The sequence below is a fragment of the Rhipicephalus sanguineus genome, chromosome 4 (assembly GCF_013339695.2).
Source record: "Rhipicephalus sanguineus isolate Rsan-2018 chromosome 4, BIME_Rsan_1.4, whole genome shotgun sequence".
NCBI classification, from domain to species: domain Eukaryota; kingdom Metazoa; phylum Arthropoda; class Arachnida; order Ixodida; family Ixodidae; genus Rhipicephalus; species Rhipicephalus sanguineus.
The window spans coordinates 85,601,715-85,626,369 of record NC_051179.1 but is presented as its reverse complement, the minus strand read 5'-3'; the positions used below and the strand labels follow the sequence as shown (position 1 = coordinate 85,626,369).

At 47.0% G+C, this 24,655-nt stretch overlaps 1 protein-coding gene across 1 annotated transcript in view; it reads left to right on the top strand.

Annotated features, from left to right (window-relative positions):
- LOC119390363 (BICD family-like cargo adapter 1) overlaps window positions 1–24,045 on the top strand; it is a 191,301-nt gene extending 167,256 nt beyond the window's left edge. The window contains exons 5-9 of the mRNA XM_037657966.2: window positions 7,825–7,935; window positions 16,905–17,120; window positions 18,811–19,076; window positions 21,834–21,954; window positions 23,052–24,045. Coding sequence (XP_037513894.1) covers window positions 7,825–7,935; window positions 16,905–17,120; window positions 18,811–19,076; window positions 21,834–21,954; window positions 23,052–23,246 — 909 coding nt within the window. The 3' untranslated portion in view covers window positions 23,247–24,045. The remainder of the gene's footprint in view (window positions 1–7,824; window positions 7,936–16,904; window positions 17,121–18,810; window positions 19,077–21,833; window positions 21,955–23,051) is intronic.
- The last annotated feature ends 610 nt before the right edge of the window (window positions 24,046–24,655 follow it).

The window sequence follows — 24,655 nt, the reverse complement described above, 5'->3', positions numbered from 1 at the left end:
AGGTGACAGGACATCACGGTTGTAACGTGTACACCTTCCCCGATGTCCTGTCTTCTGTTGTCTGTGCTTGTTTCATTACTTTTATATAACGACTACATCACGCATCAATCACATAGCAGAGGGAAGTGTATCAACTTTCGTGTATCAACAAGCAATATCAGTGCACCCAATATTCCATTGCTGCAGGCGTTGCCTTCCATCTTGCGAGGTGTAGAGCCTGATATAACGCAGTGTCTTAGAAACTCTTTTTTTATTTTATTGTGTTCTCAGGTAAGAAAGAAAAGAAATCATAGCGACAATGTCTTTACGCAACCGTCGCAGTGCCGGAGAAGTTCTGTCAATTCTGCACTTTCCCCGACGCCCCGTATGATGGAAGTCGCATTGTCTCCAGTTCTGCTTATTGTTTGCGAAAGCAAAGTCGATGAAGTAGCGGCAAGTGCCTGGTAGGGCCGTTGCATCATCCGACCTTCGCGGGTTCCCGCCCAGTTCTGAAGATTGTATCGACTGCGGCACCGCACATGTACGGCAGGTTCGTTGCATTAACGCACGCACAACAAACGCAGCTCCAGGGACAAAGCTAACCCTCACCCTCGCCTGTGGTTGCGGTAAGAGTGATCGAACTTGCTTTATGCGTTCGCGTTTCTTGGCTGCCGACCAATATGATTCCGCCGCCTCGGTCGATCAGAAGTAGAAGGTGGAAGACGCAAGGTGATCGAAGCCCGTTCGTGTGCATGGAGTCTACTTTCCTGACTCGCAAGACGATCCCATCTGGAACGATTTTTTCTATTTCTTTCGGTCAAATTTTCACCCAACCCCTGTTGTCACGGCAGCTACATTTCGTGGTCGGCGAAACGCACATTCAAAACGCTAATTGTTCTTAGATTCAGGTGCACGTTAGTGAAAACCAAGGTGCTCAAACTTAATCGCGAATCTCCGTTTACGGCATGCGTCATAATCACACAGTGGTTTGGCACGTAAAACCCCAGAATTTGCTTTTAATTTTCAAAAGCAGTGTTTATAAAACAACTTCGTTCTTTTTTCTCACTCCACCTCCGTCCACTCGACCTTTATTCTGTTCTATTTTGTGTACGTTGCTTTTTTCCTTATTATTCATTCTGTTGAACGAGACGAGGTGTTCCTGCCGCACCCTTTAACAACGGCCACCACTTCCACCCGCAAATGTATCACGCTGTTTTGGATGCATTGTAAAAATATACGGTAAAAAAATGCACCCATTGCATCTGAATAACATCGAATTGTGATGCAGAAAAACATCCCACATAACATTACAATCAACGCTATGACGTAACAAACGCGCAGCATCCTGTTCAGAACCGTGCACGAGTCGTCGCCCCCTTGAAACGGAGAAACGCCCGATGTGGTCGGACAGCTTCGAAAACTAATTGATACGCAGCGCGAAGCGATAACGCGATCGCGAAGGCCGTATGCAAATGAGCGCAAAGCGCCGCCACATTCAAATTACGAGCGCTGTGAGTCCGCGCGGCCATCGACAGATCCGTCGGAACGGCCGCACCGTTTTACAAAAGCAGGCCGGAGCAGGCATACAAAGTATTACGCGGAAAGTGGAACCAGTTTCCAAACCTTTTTCTTTTTCTTTTTCTCTTGTTCGCCGTTCTTCTTTTTATCGGCCTTTCGATCCGAACCGGTCGGAGGCAAAACGAAGCCACTATAGTGTGCTCTGATCAAGCGCGCATTTGCTCGTTGGAACAAAATGTTCGCTGGCATCCGGCGGACGGTGCCGACCGCTCTGTGGTGCGCGACGGCATGCGATGCGGCGACGGCGAGTCTTCGGAGCCCGGCGCACTCTCTCCCCTCGATGACGTCACTTCACACGGGGTACGTAAGGAGTGTGCGTCATCGTGTCAATAGACCGTTGTCATAGCTTTTTGCTCCGATGTTTCGTGGCCCGATGTAATTAACGTATTCAACAAGCTCCGCGAGAAACAACATGCAGATGTTCTGTCCATTGTTAAGAAACTCGGTGCGTCTGCAGCGCTCTACGTGTTCACAGTTGCTTATTCTATTAAGGCGAATGCCTTAGATGACTCATCAAACGCGAAAAGTGACTTTCGGCGTCGGCGTCAATACGAGACACACAAAAAAATAATCATAATGTGATTACTTTACCATGTGACGTCATTATGACGTCACTATGACACGACATAACGTCATCAGATCACATCGTCACTCGGTCGAGGGTTTGTCGACCCCGGAGTGCATAAGGGACAGCGTGACATTTTTTTTTTTTTTTGTCGCAGAGGCCGCAATTTGATGTCGATGGAATGCAAGAAAACATTCATGTATGCAGCGTGCTCTGGCGAATGGTTAGGAAAAATGGTTGGTCAAAATCAAACGACGTCCTTCCTAACGTCGTTTGGAAGGACGTCGCAGTCTTGGTAATTTAAACCTCACAATTTACAATAGTTAATGTCCGCGCACTAACCGTTGCTCGTCTGCGACTCCTCAATGAATTTACGGAGAACAAGAATTGCGACATTCATTGTTTCGATATATATGACGGTTAGTTGACACTAACCAGTAAAACCTATAGTGGTTTTTGTTCTCGGAATATGACGCTATTTGTACGCGTGTGTGCATCACGGCCACACACAGATGTCCAAATGTTGTGCTTGACTCAAGAAAAGAAAGAAGATTGATGGATTGTGACATGCTAATTGTAAGTGCACAAAGACATCGCAAGTCTGTTTGCTGTCCTTTAGATATGTGTATCCCCAATGACAAAAAGAACTGTCACTTTAGCAAACGTAATACTAGCAAATGTAATTGCATGGCGTGTCATCGGCCACGAATGTATTTCCCACAGTAAAGAAGCAGAAGCTGCAACGCTGAGAGAATTTCTGAATATATATTTCTGCTTTCTACTTCGTATCTCGCGCTTACATTTAATCTTTTTTTCATCTTTATTTGGCAATTGATATTGCATAACACCGCATTCTTAACATTTACATAAACTAAAAAAAACAAAAAAACACATAATTCATGGCCAATCCACCGCAGTGGGTGTGAGCCACATTGACTATAGGCGAACAAGAACAAGAACGCAGTGTCTGCGTTGCGCGTCGTTCAACTTTGTTCGTGACTCGACTTAACGGTAAGCGTAATTGCAAACTCGTAATTAATTTATACGCGTCTACGTGTAAGAATCCCTTTGTGGTGCAATCCTTTGTTTCGTGGCTTCGATTATTGCGTATTCTCGCTGCTAGCTGCAGCATTCTCAGTTCTCGTGAGCGTGCAGTGACTCAGGGCAGTTATTTCAATCGTGTTACTGCACGAACGTCGAGCGAGCAGGGTTGCTCGATGTGCGCGCACGTGCGCTTTGTTTTCCCGGACCTCATTAGCATACAATAACACGTATGACTAACGCCACGTATTCGCTGCGTGATGCGTCTGACCTACGCTCTCGCTCGGAGCGGCGTGTGCGTGGTGAAACTTGTTGTAACTTAGCGAGGCGGGCAATAGGTGGCGCAAGAGAGAGCAACAAATAAATCTGAATCTGATCACGCAAGCACGTTGCAAATGTCCTCTAGTCTTCGTTGTCGTTGCCTTCGTAGGTGTCACTGCTGTTCATTGCCGTCGTACGAGTCATCATGCAGATTGCGGAGTAACTGCGTTCGGCAGGGTCGTGCTTGTGTCATCATCATTTTTAGGGGCGAAGCTCCTTAAGGCGGCACCCGTTCGTCCCTCGTAGTCGTAGTCGTAGTCGTAGTGCGTAACCAGTCTTACGCTTTGACCTCCAAGGTGGTGCCGGTGGGAGATTTTTCCTGTGCGTTGTTGAACAATAAAAAATTCGCAGCGTTAGCTAAAAGCAGACTTCTTCTGTCTCTCATTCCCATTAGCAGCCATTCTTTACCTCCAAGGTAGCGCCTGGTGAGATTTCTCCTGTGCGTGATTAAACAATAAAAATTTTGTTCAAAACGCCATTGATTGATGAAATAAACCAACGAAAGACGCCAGATGTTTTGTAAAAGCAAAACGAAAGAACGCCAGATATATATCAAAACGTTTATTGAGGGAAAAAAGAAAAGAAAAAAGTGTTTAGGGAGCGGGTGGGTGGGGCCCCTATTCCAGGGCTCCACTGGCTTGAGCGGCCCGCCGCGCCTGGTCGAGGAGTGCTAGTTGCACCACCCGATCCCCGCTGGCGAGCAAAGTCTCCCACTGCTCCCTTCCGGAAATATTGCCGGCTATTTGCGGCGAGTTAATTTCGGGTGGCCTGTTCTGGCAATCCCACGTTATGTGGGCGAGAGTGGGCCTGCCTCCGCACCACGGACAGCTATCACTGTACATTGTGGGGTGGATGGCATGTTTCAAAGAAAGGTTCGGATATGTATGTGTTTGTATGCGGCGCCAGTCGTAAGAGTCCCGCCCGGATAGATCAGGGTGGGGTGGACTGTACTGTCGTCGCTCAAGCCGTTGGTGCTCAAGGATGTCTCGCGATGTTTCTAAAGCAAAACGAAAAGACGCCAGCTGCTTAACGAAAGACGCCAGATGTTTTCTAAAGCAATGGTTTTCTAAACAATGAAAATTCACAGCGTACATGTAAAATTAAAGTGAGCTGCAAGTCGTCATAACTCATCGAACCTTTAGTATAAACGCGCCCGATCTCACGTCGGTGATGATGTACTGGGCAGAATTCACGGAAGATTCACGGTTTACCGATGAACCTCCCCAGCTTCGCCCACTCATCATCATTCACTCCGTGGATATGCTGTGATTTTTTTATTTTAAGTTCTGTTAGTAGATGGAAATACACAACATTGATGAGACCCATAGCCATTGGCTAGTAAGGGGTCTGGATAAACTTGTGCAATTAAATGAACAAATTGGGTTAACAAGGGCAAATATTTGATAAGTACACTTCAATGAAAACAAAAGAAGGGAAAAGCATAGAGTAAAACATAAAGAAAGGAAAGATATTTATGACAAGACATTCGCAATATCGTGCAACATATATCTTGGCGCAAACGCATTGATGATGACTCTATCGCTTCTTCACGAAATTGGTTGGTTCCTGGGATTTAGCGTCCCAAATCGACTCAGGCCATCAGAGAGTCCGCAGTGGAAGGCTCCGGATAATTTCGAACATCTTGGGTTCTTAATGTGCGCTGACATCGAACAGTACACTGGATTCCAGCAGTCTGCCTCCATCGGAATGCGACCGCCGGGGGCCGGTATCGAACCCGCGTCTTTCGGGTCAGTAGCTTAGCACAGTGACCACTAGGCCATCACAGTGGCAAATTCAACTGAATTCTGGGAATTAGCGCGCCAAAACCACGACATGATTATGAGACGCTCTACAGTAGTTTCGTTAGACTACCTGCTGGTGTTCTTTAACGTGTGCTTAAATTTAGTACTTGTACGCCAGTGTTTATGCATTTTTAGAAATACACGGGTGTTTTTTCATTGCAAAATTAATTCGGCTCAGTGGACTTGCGTCGTTACTTGATATCACATCGATGCAGATGACAGTTCGCAGCCATGCGGAAGTGTGCATATTATGGCGCCTCTCCGCACGCATTAATACCGCGTATGTGCGAAATAAGACCATGTGTAACTCATTCTATACGGAAGCAGTCGCGTTTAAATCAGCAGGAAGGTTAAAAATACATTTTTTCGCCTCGTCTGTCCGGTAACCCTTTATGTTTATATTTTTTTCTTGCTTTTACGGACTGCCACCAGAAGAGCTGTACACGTGTGGGAACACGCGAGGCGAATATGGCGACCCAAACTCAAAAGAATGGGCTATATATATATATATATATATATATATATATATATATATATATATATATATATATATATATATATATATATATATATATATATATATATATATCATCCACGTACTGTGTCCCGTCATGCTCTTTCGCCATCCATGTGGTTCTTGACGCTACTGTGTGAATTACGTACTACGAACTAGCCCACCAGTCTACCCTTGTACTGACTCGCGGATATGTCTCCTTCCAAGTTATCACGCGCTGTAATTAAACGAAGCGCAGATGTTGTCGTATTAGAAAACGCGTGAGCTCAGTCACGGGGCTGCTTCCGGCAGCTGCCGCGCACGCACTTCGGTTCCGAAGCTGTGCATTCACAGTCGGATGAAGTTGTCCGCGAGTAAAACTAAACCAGACTAAACCGTGCAGTGCATAAGCCTAGCATCTATACCTTGGCTGCAACGCACGCAAAACTAACGGGTTACCAGGATAGTAGCGATAGTAGCGGAGCGGTAGCGCTTTGCTTAAGCACCGTATAGGGTGCTGCTGTGTCTACACTCCGCGTTCAGATACTTCTGCCAACAGTACAGTATAGGGTGCGTCAGCTGGATACGAAAGTAGTAATTATGCACGAGTGAGTAAGCGAGAACGGAATTAAGCTTACAGACGTTCTCCGCGAGCCTGTTTGATATTGCTTATAGTTTACAGCACTTCGGGCTGTACTACTTGGCAGATACATCGGCGCTGCCTGATTTGCATAATTGCCGGTCGGTGTATCGCCGACCACGCGCAGTGCACGTTCTTCAGTTGTATATATACCTCGCTGCGCACGCTTACGTCAGCCAGATGCGGATATCCTTACGCCAAACTTATTAGAGATGCACGTTTCATAAAACTTACACGAGACACTGTGCCCACTGAAGCGGGCTCGGCATCTTAATGCGCGCCGCACAGAAGCGAGTTATACATTTTACAGTAATATGCAAATGAGCCGCTTTCATCGCTCGTGCAGTCATCACGAACAGTGGGGCGTAAATTCATTCGCAAGAAAGGTGCGTGCGCGCAAACACGACGCTCACTCGAAAACTCATTGCTGAACGTTGATTTCGGGGAAGAATGATCGTAATGCATGGTGAAGACGTATACACAGATAAACTGCGCGTTCCATTTCAGACTGCGGTCACTGACCAATGTTACAACATTATCCTTGTACCCGTCGCGGTGGCACAGTGGTTTGAGGCGCTCCGATTTTGGGCAAGAAATGCAAGAAAAGTTGGTGTATTTACATTTATGTTTACGGACAGTTCATCAATTGCTTAGAGTCCTTGTAGACGCGTCACACTACGCGAAGACGTGCGTTCATTTGGAAGGTCGATAGACTGTTGGTATACAAAAGACTGTGTTCTCTTCAGGGAATTTGTATAATCCAGCCGTACAAAGTCTGTTCCAAGAAAAGCCCGTTGACATTACTCATTAAAAAGCTCATGTGCCGTACGTTGACATTCTGTACGGTTCATACGAGAACGTATAAAGGTCTATACTGCCTAATGAAGAAATTACGGGACCACTCCCGGGAGCCATTTAAAAGTCACGGCGATTACGCAGATGCGGCCAAATGCGTCAGTGAACACGTATACTTTCCGGGTCGTTCCACATTAAACCAAAGCTACGGGAAGGTCTATCAACATATCTGGAGACTACACGTTGGCATGATACTTGGTGTAAGAGTGTCCTTTTTTCCCCTTCTTTTTGTCCCCTAGAGCTACGTATTCTCATACTACACGTTCTTCCGGTACTTTATTACTTTTCAATTGCGAGTATAGTGCAAATCCGCGCTCTAGGCCCCAAACTTTTGCCCACCTTTCGTGGCTTCTGCTGCTGTGTGCCTTTACATTTAACAGCGTATAGAGACAGGAACAATATTGCGACGTGAAAGCTCGTGGGCTCTATTCTTTGTCATATAGGGCTTCTCGAAAACTGTACATCGTCTCGTCTCTTGCTGTGCCTTTGCTGCAGTATATGTATTATCATCCTTGCTGACGTGGACGATGCGCGTTCGATGTATACGCAGGGCCGTCGCAGCCGGCAGCCCTCGCAGCTGGGCTCTTCGTCGGCGGGCTTTCCGGGGGACTTCGACGAGATCGAGTGCGACGACTGCGACCTGGCTACCGACGAGGACAAGGTCTGTACCCTCCATTCCTCTGGCTACCTTATCTTATCTTAGTGCACGCTGCGCCATATTACTTCAATAGCTCTTGCCATGCCTGTATGTTGGTTTTTTCTGCCGCTATTTATAAGCCTCAGTATTCGGAAATCTCCGGCATTTTTTTTCACAACGTTGTACGAAAGTGGCGCAAGATGTACAAAATGTGTGAAAATGACGCATTGTATATGTTCAAAACATTTCATTGACGAGACATATTGAAACTATACAAGGGCGCAGTTTCCTTTAAGCACCCTTTGCCTTTTCACATCACCTAAGCGTTCGCGTGTGGTTTTCTTTTCGCTAAACTTTGGACGTGAAACCCTGTGGTACTGCTAACAAACAGCTGTCCGATTTTCAACGAGACAATCTGGTCCTTGAAGTGATGTGTTGATAGATTGCGCTCGCTGTTCGAACTAGCTGGTAGCTGTGAACTACATTTATTAACGCAGCTCCGGTAACATCAATCAATCAATCAATCAATCAATCAATCAATCAATCAATCAATCAATCAATCAATCAATCAATCAACCAATCAATCAATCAATCAATCAATCAATCAATCGATCGATCAATCAATCAATCAATCAATCAATCAATCAATCAATCAATCAATCAATCAATCAATCAATCAATCAATCAATCAATCAATCAATCAATCAATCAATCAATCAATCAATCAACATCGAAGTAAAGGAGAGAGCGCTCAGTACAATAAACGCGTGCTTGCACTGGGCGTAATAGAAACTTCCTTTTAAAATTTAATCGTCATCATGCGGGACACACTTAGAACTGCAGCGTTTCTAAGAGAAGTGTCTATTATTAGTACTGCTGTAAGAAGTCTACCACGAGTTATCCCGAATTCGCGTCTTGGTCGTGTAAGGTATACACGAATCTTTGCGCCGAAACGTATTTTTGGCGCTGGCTCCTTGTCAAGCCACACTATTATCTGTCACGCACGAGCGCCTTTTGCGTGAAGGTACATGATGAGACTGGAGGCGCACGTCGGAACAGGAGACATTCCGGGTCGGCTGCGTAAAGCTATATTATAGTATGACGGCATTAGGAATGTATTAGTGCTTAGAACCGCTACCGTGTCCGGCAATCGCTCGCTGCCTTCTCGAACGAAAAACAGGGCTGGTTGTTTCGAAGAGGCTTGCACGTCTCTTGCGTCACAGACGTGGCATCAATAAAGCGCCCACGGAAACAGCGATGTTATTTCTCTTTATGAATAAACGACGACTATCCTTGTATAGAGAAGGGAGTCTGTCCTGGTAGGCGAGGTAGGAATCGCACGCGAAAAGAAGGATGAAACCTGGATCACGGCAAACTGCGCCGCGTACCGCTGAACGCCGCTCCTCTGTTCCTTTCAAAAAGCGAAGTCGGTATGTATGATGAATAAAAGACGCTACCGCGTGGTTCACGGAAAGCCACCGCTATATTCCTCCCCCAGCCCACGCGATAACAAAGAAGAAAAAAAAAATCTCGGAAAGGGAAGAAGCAATGACTCGGAGTGTACAGCTATTCCAGGCCGGACGATATCGCGGATCTCCACGCTCGCCCTGAAGTGCATCGCTCGTGGGATTTTCTCTGCGTGAGAGCTGTTCGGTCACGTTCGCCGAACATGCCGATCTGGGACCAGAACGGCGCCAGAGGACTCTGCAGCGTCACGGAGGATAGGAGAAAAGCTCTGTGGGAGTCGGATGCAGACTGTAACACGGGGACGCAGCTAGAGATGGCTATAAGGAGAGTTCGGGGTCATTGGTATAACAAACGATGTACGTGGGTAATATACAGGGCGTTTCAACTAACTTGCGCCAACTACTCTTTTTTTTTTTAATTTCGCGCACTTCAACCCATATATGCCCAAACTCAGAAAAAATGACAAAACAAATATTTTTTTTTTCGCAAAAAGTGTACTTTTACCCTCAAAAGAAAGCACAAGTTCTTTATTTACTGCCAGGCAAACGCAACACTGTGTTTTAAGCCGTCCTATACACAAAGGACACTGGGAATTAGGGGTGCTACGTGCGGGTGTGGTAAGCCTTAAAACATTTCACATGCACACCGACATTTGATTTATTCCTCTCCATGACGTCTTTCATACAAAGCACGCGTTTCCCTGGAGAAAGCGGTCGGCATTTCACGTGCACTTTTTCCTCTCCATGACGACTTTCACACAAAGCACGCGTTTGCCCGGAGAAAGCGGTCGGCACGTGGCAGCATGAAAAGCAAGCAATGTCTAGGCTTGCACACATTCAGAATGAGGCCTGCTTGATGTGCTGTAGGTAGCGCTAGTCATCAGCTAAAGAAATAGCGATGTTAGAGTGCATCAAACAAGCGTCCTAATGTAGGACACTGGGCATATGGGTTAAAGAAAAGCTAAAAAAAAATTAAACTCGGCAATTATTTTAACATAGATGAAAGAACCCGACGTTTCTGAACAAGCGTAACAGCTTTTCTATTGATGATTTTGTGCTAGATCTAGTTACTACTTTAAGGGGTAATTAAGAAATCTTATTTACCCAGCTTGGCAGATTGACAGTTAGTATAAATTAAATATTCCGACGTTTACGAACAAGCGCTACGACTTTAGTATCGAAGACATTTCGCTAGAGTTACTAATGAAAAAGTTAATTAAGCAGTCTTTGTATATTACCCTGCTTGGCGAATTGGAAAAAGATATTATGACGTGCTGAATACGGTTCAGAACAATACTGGGCCAATTCGACACGCGTAGCGCATGTGTTTGTTTTTGTAATACTTGACGCAAGTTAGCTGGGACACCCTGTATCAGGGCGTCTACGGCATACGCGACACGAAAACGTGCGCGCAGTTACACACGTGGCGCGAGATATGTCCCCGTTCGGTCTCTCGCAGCCAAGTTCTATGCGTACTCCATACGCGCCCCATTGTTTCCGCGACACAAGTTGCGTCGCCGCGCGACCCCCCACGCAGTAAGAGGAGTGCAGGCTATACCGCGAGGAGATGATAGGCGAGGGGTCTATAGGGTTCAACAGCCTCGCGTTCCCATATTTTTTTTTTCTCGAATAAATCGAAATGCGAAGATATCACGAGTGTAACATATATGGTTTTACGGTCTTCTATATATACACCAACCTATAGTCTTCCGCTTCCGTGCCCGTCTTGAATCCGCATTGTTTTTAGTGGCGCAAGACGTGACTCGCTCTTTGTCACGGGCTGCTTGTATAACTATGTACACTCATGGTGAATATGAGCAACGCGAAGCACGGAAGCGGAGGGCTGGAGACGCGAAAGAATGACGAACACGAGCGCTGTGTTATTTCGCTTCCTCAGTACTCCCTTACCTGTATTTCCCCACGTCAGTGCTTCGCGCTGCCCGTATTTACCATAAACATTATTCTTATTCTGTGCAGACTCGGATACCCTAATCAAATCCTAACAAAAACCTATCACGCGCGCGCGTGTCTCTGCGGCCAGGAAGAGAAGCTGCGGTACGCGCTTGACGCTAATTTAACAATATCCTGATGTGCAGTGGCGAAGTTTCAGCCGTAAATATCTCAGTAATCCGATAACTGTTATTGATTACGATACAGTTTATGTACGAAGCCAAATATTGCGAGGTTCTTTATTCTTTAAGAAAAAAATCCGCAACCAGAAATAAAGGTGCCTAAGCAGAGCGCCTAAGCTGCTCTGTGACAGTTAAGGTAGACGTTATAGTTATGTTTATTGTTAACAAATTGTAATCTTCGGCAAGCAAACATATGATTGTTAAGTGGACGTATTTACTGCGAAAAACATATTTTCAGCTTTTGTGCTTAACAAATGCAATAGAATCTCGATTATTGACGCTCCCGTTCTCTGCTTGCGGTCATTAAAGTGTTGTAGACGCATTATCGTGGAGATACCTTCTGAGACAATGGTTTATAGAACGTATTATGTGTACTTCATCAAATAACGTTGCCTGATTGGCATATGTACAGCGCATTATGACGGAAGCGAGTCGGTGATACGGCCACAATACTTACGCAGCGCAAGTCTTTACTGGGCCAATTATACTATATAGGATGTGCGCTGTACAGTAATCGTCCTGCGTGTCATTTTCACGAGAGAGAAGGTAACACCGTCGATGCACTTATACTACGTATAAAATTTAGGAATTCCTATTCTCTCAAACGATACATTTGACTGCGCGCCACCGCACTCTCACTTAGATTGCAACAACGCGGATCCCGCTCTTGATTTGAGTTTGAGAAAGCGTGTCCGAGTCGAACATGCAACTTCACACCAGAACAATCAGGAGGCCGGAAGATGACACATGCCACCGCGTTTTCTGTTGCAAACAAACAAGGCACACCGCGCATGTAGCCTCGCCGCTGACGTCACACCAGAAAGTAAAGCTGGAGCAGTCACGTGACCAGATCGCGGTCTCGCTCCGAACGTCGTCGAAGTTAGAGCGCCTCAGAGCGCTCCGAGCCGGAGCGTGGTGCTCCGTAGGAACCAGCCAAACGATCTGATCTCGCTCCGAACGTCGTCGAAGTTAGAGCGCCTCAGAGCGCTCCGAGCCGGAGCGTGGTGCTCCGTAGGAGCCAGCCAAACGATCTGGTCTCGCTCCGAACGTCGTCGAAGTTAGAGCGCCTCAGAGCGCTCCGAGCCGGAGCGTGGTGCTCCGTAGGAACCAGCCAAACGATCTGGTCTCGCTCCGAACGTCGTCGAAGTTAGAGCGCCTCAGAGCGCTCCGAGCCGGAGCGTGGTGCTCCGTAGGAACCAGCCAAACGATCTGGTCTCGCTCCGAACGTCGTCGAAGTTAGAGCGCCTCAGAGCGCTCCGAGCCGGAGCGTGGTGCTCCGTAGGAACCAGCCAAACGATCTGGTCTCGCTCCGAACGTCGTCGAAGTTAGAGCGCCTCAGAGCGCTCCGAGCCGGAGCGTGGTGCTCCGTAGGAACCAGCCAAACGATCTGGTCTCGCTCCGAACGTCGTCGAAGTTAGAGCGCCTCAGAGCGCTCCGAGCCGGAGCGTGGTGCTCCGTAGGAACCAGCCAAACGATCTGGTCTCGCTCCGAACGTCGTCGAAGTTAGAGCGCCTCAGAGCGCTCCGAGCCGGAGCGTGGTGCTCCGTAGGAACCAGCCAAATGTATTCGGAGCGCTCAAAAATGGTTAGCCGAGTGTATCGTAAGTAAACTGCGGAACTACGCCGTCTGGCAAAAAAAAAAAAAGGAAACGGAATATAAACATCGGCAACAGCAAACACCAGAAAAGCAAAAGTCACGAAGAGCCACCACAATTACGCACTTAAAAGAAAGGGGCAGGTAGAAGAAAGAAAGAAAGAAAGAAAGAAAGAAAGAAAGAAAGAAAGAAAGAAAGAAAGAAAGAAAGAAAGAAAGAAAGAAAGAAAGAAAGAAAGAAAGAAAGAAAGAAAGAAAGAAAGAAAGAAAGAAAGAAAGAAAGAGGTCAGCGTCACGAGTGTCCATCTGATAACGAAGCACGCCGCCGAAACGCACGACAGCGAGAACAAATGGAGCGTTTCCACGCAGCGGCCGGGATTTGGGAGGCACCACTGAAAGGAGGCATTTCGTAGGCTGCAGCAGCAGCCTCCGTGCACGCTTCAATGCGCCTTCGCAGGAGGAGGAAGCAATAATGGCTCCTTTGGTTTCTGAGGCCAGATGAAAGGAAGAGAGAGAGCTAAACTGGACGACGACTTTCGCTTTCCGTCCTGGCAAGGCTTTGGTATATACTTTATACGCCATTTCGCTAGCGGATTTGTAGGTGTAGACACACATGGTCCAGTGGTTGTGCACCGTCCACAGCGGGCTAAGTATGCGGCCGTTTAAAGTCGCGCGGAAACAATAAAAAGGAAGCGGGGGGGTACTGTTTAGGTTGTGGTACAATGTCGCCACTCTCCGAGTAAGCTCGATCCTTTCGAAAAGAGGAAAAGAGGGAGTATTTTTTTTTGTTTTTTGCTTGAGAATGCCCCGAAGGCGTACTCCGTGTGTTTGCCGTTGGTCTGGGTCGTGCGCCGTATTCGCGGCGTGGCACTTATTTCACCGGTCTCGTGCGCGTGCCGTCGGCGTCCTCGGAACAATATAAGGCAGGGCTAAACCCACCCAGAGGAAACCTACTAGCGTCTTTTATCTCTCTCTCTGTGCGGATATAGCGTGACTGCTTAAGGTTGCTACAACGGTTTCTCGTCCGCGTTCTGTCTCCCTTAAGCTTTAATTGTTCCCGTTTCCTGGCCAGACTCCGTGCGGTCGAACCAAGTGAGCTTGTAGCTCAGGGCGGGTGGATTAGTTACTTGCGCACGCGCGTTCTTGCCCGGAAGCGATTCCCAGGGCGTTGCTTCCGGCGGCTGTTTCGTTGATCACGAAGGGAAGATTCATTGTCGGGCGGACCGGTACTGCTATAGTCGCCATGCGCGAAATTCTGCGCGGAACGCGCACGTTCAGGGACTGAAAGAGACAGGCATATCTGCGGTATAGAATCGAGTAGTGGTCCGAATACCCCATGGAAATGGGGTGGGCGACAGCAGTAGAGATTTTTCCTGGCCGACGTACGCCTGCCAGATTAGTAGCATGCAGAAAGGTCCATCGCCGAACCGCACCCTTCTTATACGCCGGACCTTACTCGCAAACGTGTTGCGCATAACATTCGCTAAAAATCAACGTACATTATGCTATATCGATTAAGTGGTTAGTATCGTAACAGTTTTGTTATGGTTAATTAGTTATGAACTGAGAAAGGAAGGCGAAACGGTGTTCCGCCTTGTTACCTCCCTGTTTAAATGATGCTTCATCTCACTGAAGGCTTAGGTCCTTCCAGGTACATTAATGATTCAACGAATTCGCGTCTGCAACGTTCTTCCGTGGTATGCGAGGCTTTCGCGTAGCTCACGTGTCATCTGGACATGTGTTAATCTGGTATACAATTATGAACACGTTCATAATTGTATCATGCTTATCTTGGTCTGCTTCGCAGGCCTGGTGAGATGCCGCATCATTTCTTTTTCCATCATCTTTCAGCTGCGTTTTGTGTTTCTTTTAACTCTGTGTAGATTTTCTGTCAGAATGCGGCGCCGTGATTCAAGTTACTTGACCTCCGTATTATAGCAGCACAAACGCCCAGTCAATTATCCCAACTTTCCACTTCACCAATCTTTGCTGCGCGCTTAACTTTAGCTTTACTTATGCCTGTAGCGCTTTTCCTCGGAATGACATGATGTTGGGCGATTCACTGAGACCACGAGAGCTTATCTATAAACGCCTTGGAAGATTTATGTTGTGGCTTTAAACAGTGTCTTGTTCTACGTATCGAAACAATAGCGGCCACAAAACACGACTTTTCTTTTTTTTTGTACAGCCGTACATAACATCTGCTTCAACGGCAGCGCGCTGTGTAGTTTTGTACTACATACATACATACATACATACATACATACATACATACATACGTACGTACGTACGTACGTACGTGCGTGCGTGCGTGCGTGCGTGCGTACGTACATACATACATACATACATACATACATACATACATACATACATACATACATAACATACATACATACATACATACATACATACATACATACATACATACATACATACATACATACATACACGTACATACATACATACATACATACATACATACATACATACATACATACGAAAGTGAAAAAAAGGGAAAAGAATAAGCGATCACTGTGTGCAGGAAGGTTTCCGGATGTGATCGGTGCAAGTTGGAAGCCAAACAAGAGCGCAATATGTATGTCGTGCGCAAAACGATGTTTTGCAGCTTTTTATTCGCAAAATGGTCATAAATGTTCGTGCCTGACTCCCTCTCGTTATATTAAGTAAGTGATATTTATATTAACATTGTGTGTAACTCAGACCATCATGTTAGAGTACAGAAAGGACACGAGGGAAATGGTGTCCCTCAGCGAAATTCAACAGTTCTGAACCTCCGCTGTCGTGATTTCACTGCACGCCGCTTTCTCAGCCCCAGAATCGGCAGCTTCTAATGTGGTGAACAAGATCTAACACGTCGCCAGATTTAAGTGCTACAGTGTTAAAGAAAAAGAAAGTAGTCAAGTTGTAAACGTTAAAATGATTTTGCATATGAATCTCGATAACGTTCAGAACTTGTTTATCGTCGTTTTTTTCTTTGCGTAAGTCGATTTGCGATTAAGGGAATATTTCGTTAAAATGTTCACCTGTCCAGGCCATAACCCAAGGAGCCGTTAAGTAGCGCATAGTTTCTTTTCTTGCACCTCATCCATCGAGATGTCGCGACAGCTAGTATGTATATGCGCTTGCCGTACGTACGTACACGTGAAAACTGCCTAGATTTCTTTTTTTTTTTTCGTTTATTCTTGGTCTTAGTGTCAAGACACGCCGCGGTACTGGCGACACCTTTTGCGGAGTACTTATTAGCTCGTTCGCCATTTGACTCCCTCTTTCAAGAGTTATCGCTCTTTCGTATGGAGTACGAGAACCTTGCTAGCTCCTATGCAGAGTGAACCCTACTACATGAGTATTCCGGAAGTTTTTTGTTATTTTAAATATATATCCGTGAATATGGCACTAATAGTCGAGAACATTTGCGATCGTTGCTCTTGTTCTTAATTAGAACTTTCCACTTTTAAGAATGCACTCGCCATATAGAATACTGGCTACCCTTCTGCGACGGCAGTTAAATGTCAATATACTTGCGCTTACAGAAGCTTTTGTGCACGTTAAAGAACTCCCAGTTTTCAAAATTATTCGGTAGGCCATTTGCTGCACGACTACCAGCTACACAGTGCACGCAAATTGAACCTTCGTTCTTTGTAGTGGACAAAATATAGGCTTTTAAGTGAAGGTGACGATGTCTACGAGTCTCTGTAATACGCTCTCCCGTTTAGTATACGCTATGCAAGTTGCTTATATATCCTGACGTGATTCGAGCTCTTGGTGGTGTTATGTGGTGCAGCATCTTCGGCAGGAGCTGGCGCAGGCGGTGCAGGATCTGCAGCGGCTGGCCTCCGAGCTCCGTCGTCAGCGCGAGAGCAGCTCGACGACCAACTCGGACAGCGGCGTGCCCCCGTCGCCGCAGGAGCTCGACCCGAGCGAAGTGAGCGCCCACATGCTGCACGCCGTGGTCACCGACCTCAGGGCGCTGCTGCACGACATGCTTGCCGGAGGAGCGGTGAGAATGATCGTGCATATATTGAGGAGTTGGGCCTTTCATTAAGATTCGATATCCTATAATGAGTGTGGAAAATCTTCAAGGCGAAAGCCTTAGATGCCTCATGAAACGCTAAAATTGACCGTCGGCGTCAACTCGAGTGATGCAAAAAATCATCTCGTGATGACGCCACCATATGACGTCATGACGACGTCACAAGTCGCCAAAAGCAGCGACATCATCATGACGTCACATGATGTCGTCATCACAAGACGTTGTCGCTTGGTCACAGGTGGGCCGATCACGGAGGCAGTGCAAAACTAGATGGGGTGCAGAAAGTTTGTAATGCCTCCGATCCTGGGGGCAACGCAAAACCGCGATAGTTGCAGAAAGCTCTCAGAGGGCGGCGGGGCAGGATCAACACATCGACTGAGAAGAAAATGTAGAAGATGGCTTTCGCCTTTCAGTCGTGTTAGGCGAATGCAGGCGGGACCCTTGTGAGTTTTTTTTTTACCGCCAAAGAAATTATTGGACATTTCAGCGGTTTTTTAAGACCGAGCTAGTGCGTAATAGCTGTAAAAAGAGATCCAGTGGTAACCAACTGTAAGGAAGGATTCACGGGTAATTCATTCAGAAAAGAGCGAACCCCGTGTTTTCAGTCGACCACTTTTTGAGCTGAAACGTATTTGTCATTAAGATGAACAGGCAAGTGTTGTCGATGAATTAGCGAAATACAGGCGACGTCAAAATAGGCCTGCTGATAGGTGGTTTCGTTCCGCAAGCGTCATCCTCTCGCTTGGACAATCCCAGAAAGTTGATATTCCCGAGATATCGGAACACGATCTCGAGTATATACCGATTGGTGTTGTTAATTGCGCTGTCTCCATAAACTGCTAATCACGTCTATCTTTCAGCTAATGGAAAATGACGAGGCAGGCGCCAGAACCTACTAGATGCCTTGTGTTTACATCGTGACTGACCTTTTCCTTGTGATAAAAACGGTAATTAGATACCTAGATCAACAAAATATCATCCGCTTACCCAACTCGCTGTATAGTTAGCGTTCTATGTGCGTGCGCTTTCCATCAGAAAGTATGTCGTACCAACTGGCTCAATCTTTAACGTTAGTACACCCAACAGCAAAAGATTGCGGGACACGCAATATGTTCGAGAAACCTATACCCTCGCTTCGTCTGGTAACATAACCGCCAAATAAGTTGCGTTAGAGTGGAAAGTTGGACAAGTTGGTACTGATTCACGATGTTGAACAGCGCAAATGACAAGGAGCGGTTGAAAAGAAAACATCTCCGACCGTATTTGGTTAAACTTGGTTGCGAGTCAGCGCCTGTCTTCTTTTCAACCGTACCTTGTCATTTGCGCCGTTCAACATCATGCTCTAAATTAATGTCCGAGCCTGTAGTTGGAATTGCAACCTATACAGTCACCAGCTAGATTGGAAGCATTACGCATTAACAGAGCAGAAATTCTCATGTGTTGTGGAGCCACTGCCCCGTAAACTTTTGCCGTTGGGACAACAAGAGCTTGACATGGGTGACAAAAGCTTGATTTGGGCGAGTTGGTTCATGCTATCTCTGTTTTCCTTCCTATATTTGTTGCGCTGTACATACAATATGTTTAGCTGTCGGGATAGTTCACCTTGTTCCTAGCTGCCTCCGTGTTCTGACTCGTCCTCACCCCATGACGTGCGCAGGCCGTGTGTCAGGCGTGCCAGGCGGCGGCCGAGCGCGCCCGCGAGGAGGCCGAGCTGCGGCGCGAGCTGGCCGACAAGAGCGACGAGCTGCGTCGCCGCAGCGCCGACCTGGCCGAGGCGCAGAGGCAGCTGGCGCTGCGCGACACCGAGCTGCGGGCGCTGCACGAGGAGCGGGACAGGCTGCGCGATGACGTGGGCAGCAGCCGCATGGCCAAGGACGAGATCGTCAAGAGGGCGTGGGACACGCGAGACCAGGCCGTCGCCAGGTATGCCTCCACTCTCTCTCTGTACACAGTCTAATAATAATTGTTGGGGGTTCAACGTCCCAATACCACAATATGATTATGCGGGCCGCCGTAGCGGTGGACTCCGGAAATTTCGACCACCTGGGATTTTTTTAGATAAGCATCTTATGGCAGAGTTCAAACCTGTGGTGGTGGTGTTGTGCGGCGTGACCACCCTTACTGCGCATGCGCGAACCCTCTCCAACTTTCCCCTCTCCCACTTCCCATCTCCCCTTACTTTCCCTCTCTCACTTCCCCCTCTCCCCTCCCCTCTCCACTTCCCCTATGAAACGCGGGCTCGACATGCCGAAATGCTGCTTCGCATCGCCTCATGGTTCCCTTTAGCGAAGATGGCGTGATTTTTTAACATGCACATAAATCTAAATACACGGGCCTCAAGCATTTTCGCCCTTTATCGAAAATGCGGCCGCCGCGGCCGGGATGCGATCCCGCGACCTTCGGGTCAGCAATCGAGCACCATAGCCACTAGACCACCGTGGCAGTTTGTACGCAGTCTATATCGAAGTCAACTCATCGATAGCTCGAGGCTACATTCACAGGAGCGAATCGTCGCTATTTCGTTGCCATTTTATTAAGGCGAAAGCCTTAGATGCTCTCATCAAACGCGAAGATTGACCGTCGGCGTCAACACGAGTGATGCAACAAGATCACGTGATGACGTCATCATGGCGTCACAGATTACCAATATTCGTTACGTCACATGACGTCGTTTGGTCAAAAAGGTGGGCCGATCCCGGAGGCATTGCAAAATTCCGTGGGGTGCAGAAAGCTGTCGGGGAGGGGCGGGGGGGTGAATACATCGGTTGAAAAGAAAAAGGACGATCATTGTAGGTAGCGCAACACTTCACAAAGGGCGGATACAGAAAGGACAAACCGCAAGCACTATACTAAAGCGCTTGTCGTTTGTCCTTTCTTTATCCGTCCTTCGTGAAGTGTTCGCTATACCTACAATGATGAATCATTCGCCTTCGAGTCTTCTTAGAATAATTCTTAAGGAATCGTGTGAATTTTTGTCTCCCACTTATCGTTATTTTTCAATATTTTATGGTGCCCTTATAACCTTAGTTACATCCTCTTTATATCCGATTATTATAGCAGTATTTTCGTAATGTCTCGTGGCTTAGAAATCTGCTCCTTCCTGTTCGCTTCACCACACTACAACTCACTCTGCAGTGAAACCAGCTTGCCGGTGAACCTACGCTGCAAAATTGCGGTGGTGTTGCCGGCTTCAAGGAAAGCGCTTATTGAGTCCGGATTCGTTGTCGCGTAGCGTTTGCCTTCTGTTTTCGGTACTTAAAATGCTATCTTACGGTTTCTCACAAAAACGAAATAAGAAAACAGTGACTGCCGTAAAATACATGATTGTATGTAGCAAGCTATATATGTCCGCTTAGTAGAGGTGTGCACGGGCTCCGGGTAGCCCGAAAGCCCGAGCCCGACCCGGTCCGCGGGCCGGGCTCGGGCGGGCCGACGTATTTTCACCTCGGGCCCGGGCCGGGCTCGGGCTACTTGGAGTTTTATCGGGCCGGGCTCGGGCCCGGCGCAAAGCCCGACTCAAGCCCGAAATATAGAGAATGAGCGGGAATTGTTTTCCAGCACGCATACAGCGCCTTTTCCACGACCGCCCTTTACCGCTTTTCCCTTCCATTCGCTACTTTAAACAAAAGGGGAGCAGGTAAAGCACTGCCTCTGTTGCACTCCGACAAACAGGGAAGTAACACCACCTGAGCTAGTGACGGCGCCACGCGACTGTTCGCGTTAGATTGAAGGCCAAATCCCATATGAGTGAAAATGCACGCGACAGCGACGAGCGACCGATCGCCTTCGTGCAAGCTGACGCTTTCATGGGCATACCCTATACACGTGACGGCTTTGGCGAGCGAACTCTATTGTTGCTGGCATGAGGCCGTCTACTTGTAATTTGTAATCTGTGTAATAGAGACTGTTCGTTGTGTGTCGTTTGATCATATTTGATATGCTCAATAAAATGCCAAATTACCGGAAAACGATGTTTTGTTTTCGCAGCGAACCTTCAAAAAGCCGGGCCGGGCCGGGCCGGGCGCGGGATTGTGTTTTCGTACGTCGGGCCGGGCCGGGCGGGCTCGCAGCCCTTTGCCGTCGGGGTCCGGCTGGCCTTCGACAAAGTCAGCAGGCCCGGGCCGGGCTCGGGCTCGGAAATACGGCCCGTGCACAGCTCTACCGCTTAGATACAACCAATTGAATCCAGCAGACAATTAGGTCAAGAAAAGCATAGGAAACATGAATTGTTGTCTTTAACCGTAGTGTAGTAATTATGAAATATATTGAAATGAATTAAAGTGGACGAAATTCAACCTTTCCGTCACTGAGATCGGAAGCCACGACCTTCGAATTGCGTCTAAATCAATATCCCAGCAACGTCTCTTTCCAGGAACTGATCATGAATCTGTTCATGATCTGATCTGTAATGCCTCTGGCCCTGAGGGGTATAATAAAATGAAATGAAATGAAATGAAAGTCAAAACGGTATTTACCGGAGCTAGTTGATATTGAAACCGGTGATCTTGGCAGCTATGATTTTGATGACTGCATGTGCCAAAAGCAGTTGCAAAGCTCAAAACACGTACATGTATGGTCTGTTTTGGGCGCTACGTTTTGCTGCTTTACGTTCCTTTCATTGAGCCCTGTACGTGCATTTAAGCATGACGTCTAATCTCGAGCGGCGTCCTGTATTCGCAGGAAAAACAACACAGAGATCGAGCTGGCCAAGACCCGCATCGAGCTGATGCACATCAACAGCCAACTCATGGAGGCCATCCAGCAGAAGGTGGAACTCTCACAGCAGCTGGAGCAGTGGCAGGTTGGTTTAAGGCGCCTTTTTTACTTGTGTTTTCTTCCTTCCTGGCGTTAGTGTGAACATGTTTGAACGAGAGGCTGCAACGATACATAGTAGCTGGATATTGGAGCATAAGTGCCAGAAGTTGCCCTGAAGACCATGCTTTATTGATAACTTGCAAGAAGTCACTTCTGGGGAATGAAGCACACTTTGATCCACAGCTGACCTACAGGGCTTTTTTTTACCTGACCATTGCGTAATCTAAGGGCCAGGTGTGGTTTGAAAACATTTCAAGAAATCTACATGTCAAGTACATGTTTAGTGAGACAGAAAAGACGGGGAAGCTAACCAGAGATTCCAGTTGGCTACCCTTTACTTGGGATGGGGAGAGGGGCATGAAAAAAAAAAACTGAGGCAGCTTCGCACTAGTGGTGCCAAGCCTGAAGGAAGTGCAGAGCTGGGCAGCCTTCTTTTTTTCTCTTCGGTTTTCCCTTCCCTTCTTCAAGGAATCAACATATATTATCTTGCAAAACTTTTAAGGAATGCTATGCACAATTGGAGGCAAATACTCCTCCAGCTCAATATGAGCAATGTAACGTACATGGTACGGTCAAACCAGGTTATGATAAATTTGGTTGACACGAAAATACCTGCTTATATCTAATATTAATTTTAAACAGATATTGGTTACAGATCGACATAACTGAGGTACTTTAGTTTTGCTTCTTTATGTCTTAATTAGATGCGTGTTTATTATACCACAGTCATTCTGTACACAGCAAAAGAACACTGCGAGTTCCTGCTAGTACTCTGTTGTTGGCACTGACAAGGAGCAGCGAACTGCTTATTATAGAGGAGAGCTATAAGGCGTGCTAGTTGGTGTGTTAACTGCGCACTTTTGAAGATGCTTACTATAGTGCAGCCCCCACAATGCATTTGGTATTCCAAAGCAATTACGGACGAGTACAGATTTGCTCATCACCCTCCGAAACTTCCGAGTACTGAGGACGTAATGGAATGCCAGCATAGGCTCTTCTTGTGAGATAATTGTACAGGAAACTTTCAAAAGTTTCACAAAGCTGAATGCAACTACAGCTACGCCACTCTGTTTATCCTTGCAGGTGGACATGCAGTCCCTGCTGGACGAGCGCGTCCAAAAGCAACTTCGCATTCAGGAGGCTGAGGACCGTAGGCGAAAGGCAAAGGCAGCCGCCGCCAACGGTGCCTCAGCGTCGCCGCAGCAGAAGACGCCCAGCAAGGGGGGCAAGCTGTTTGGACTGTGGAAGAAACAGCAGAGTCCTCAGACGCCCCAGTGAACACTCCCTCGAGACTGTGTGTGTGTGCACTGCCGCGTCTCTATCCCCTTCGCGCGCGTCTCACGAACTGACCACAGAAGTGCCACTCTACAGTGCGGTCTCCACGGTGTTCCGCTGCCATTCGAGAGATCTTGAAACCGGCCTCGGTCCCATTCAGGGAGCGAGACTGGACAGACTCTCGAGCACACATTTTCTCATCTCATCGACGTCATCGTAGTGTTAACGTGTGCCCAGACTTTCTCTTTCGCGTTGGGCACACTGAAGCGAGGATTAGGATATTTACTGTTGCTTGTCAAATACGTTGTTGCGTGTCACACATTTTAGCACTCTTTAACTGATGCAGGCCCTTTCTCATCTCGCGCTGCTCTGCAAGCGTACTTTTGTGATCTTGCCTTCTATGGACTGTCTTTCAGTCGAGCGAGAGGCTGTTATCGCGAGAAAGGCTTTTCGATGTTCAGTCAGTGGGTTTTATCCCTAACTGCACATTATATTTATGTGCGAAAGAAATGTTTGGGCAGCAATACCGAAACGTACGATTTACGAAGAGTCTAATATATACGCACTAGCTGTAGTTTCATTATTTAGGATTCAGAAACAAACGTGCTGTACCTTGGGTGAAATGTTTACGAGCGAACAATCATGCAATGTTTTTCCGGTGATGCCTTACTCCGGAGGAATGCACTCGTTGAGCAGTTTTAATTTATTTGCAACTACTTTGACAGTTGTTCAATCTGTTGTGTTGTTGCTTCTCTCTCTGGCACTGATTGCCAACGAGCAAAGCTATAATGTAATTTAAGTATCCTTGGTTGTGATTATGTCACACTCCAACACTGCCACAAAGTGCAAATGATCTTGCTACATTGCACAATGCATTTCGACACGACATTCGTTCAGTTTTGCGCTTCTTGCAGCATAATTGCAAGATAATTTCCAGTGATTTAAGTCGTACTATCCTTACGGCGAAAATTGGACATACTCACCGAGAACTAAAGTTTGTGCAAGCTATGCAGGCAACAGTTTCACAGTTTTTTCAAGCGCAGGTTAGTTCTGGCATTCGTAGAAGTAATGCACGGCACGCCTTTTCTTTTTCATGCAAGCAACAATGCTCTCTCGCACACCGAATTGTAGTCTAATACAGAATCCCTAGAATAGATACGCGTTGCAATTGTCACTATAGGCTATTTACAAAAATGTTGTCAGGCCTTGGCCCAGCCAAAGGGTGTTTACAGGTGCCAGTGCACTTGTTGCCCCCTTTTGACGGCACGTGTTGCTCTATATTTAAAGTGTACATATTTTAAACGATAATGAAGACATCTCAAGGACATCAATGTCTTTTCCAAGATCTGTGTGTAAATATGGAGTTCTGTTCAAAGCTTTGTTAGAAACGCTTTGCCATGGTGATTAGAGTG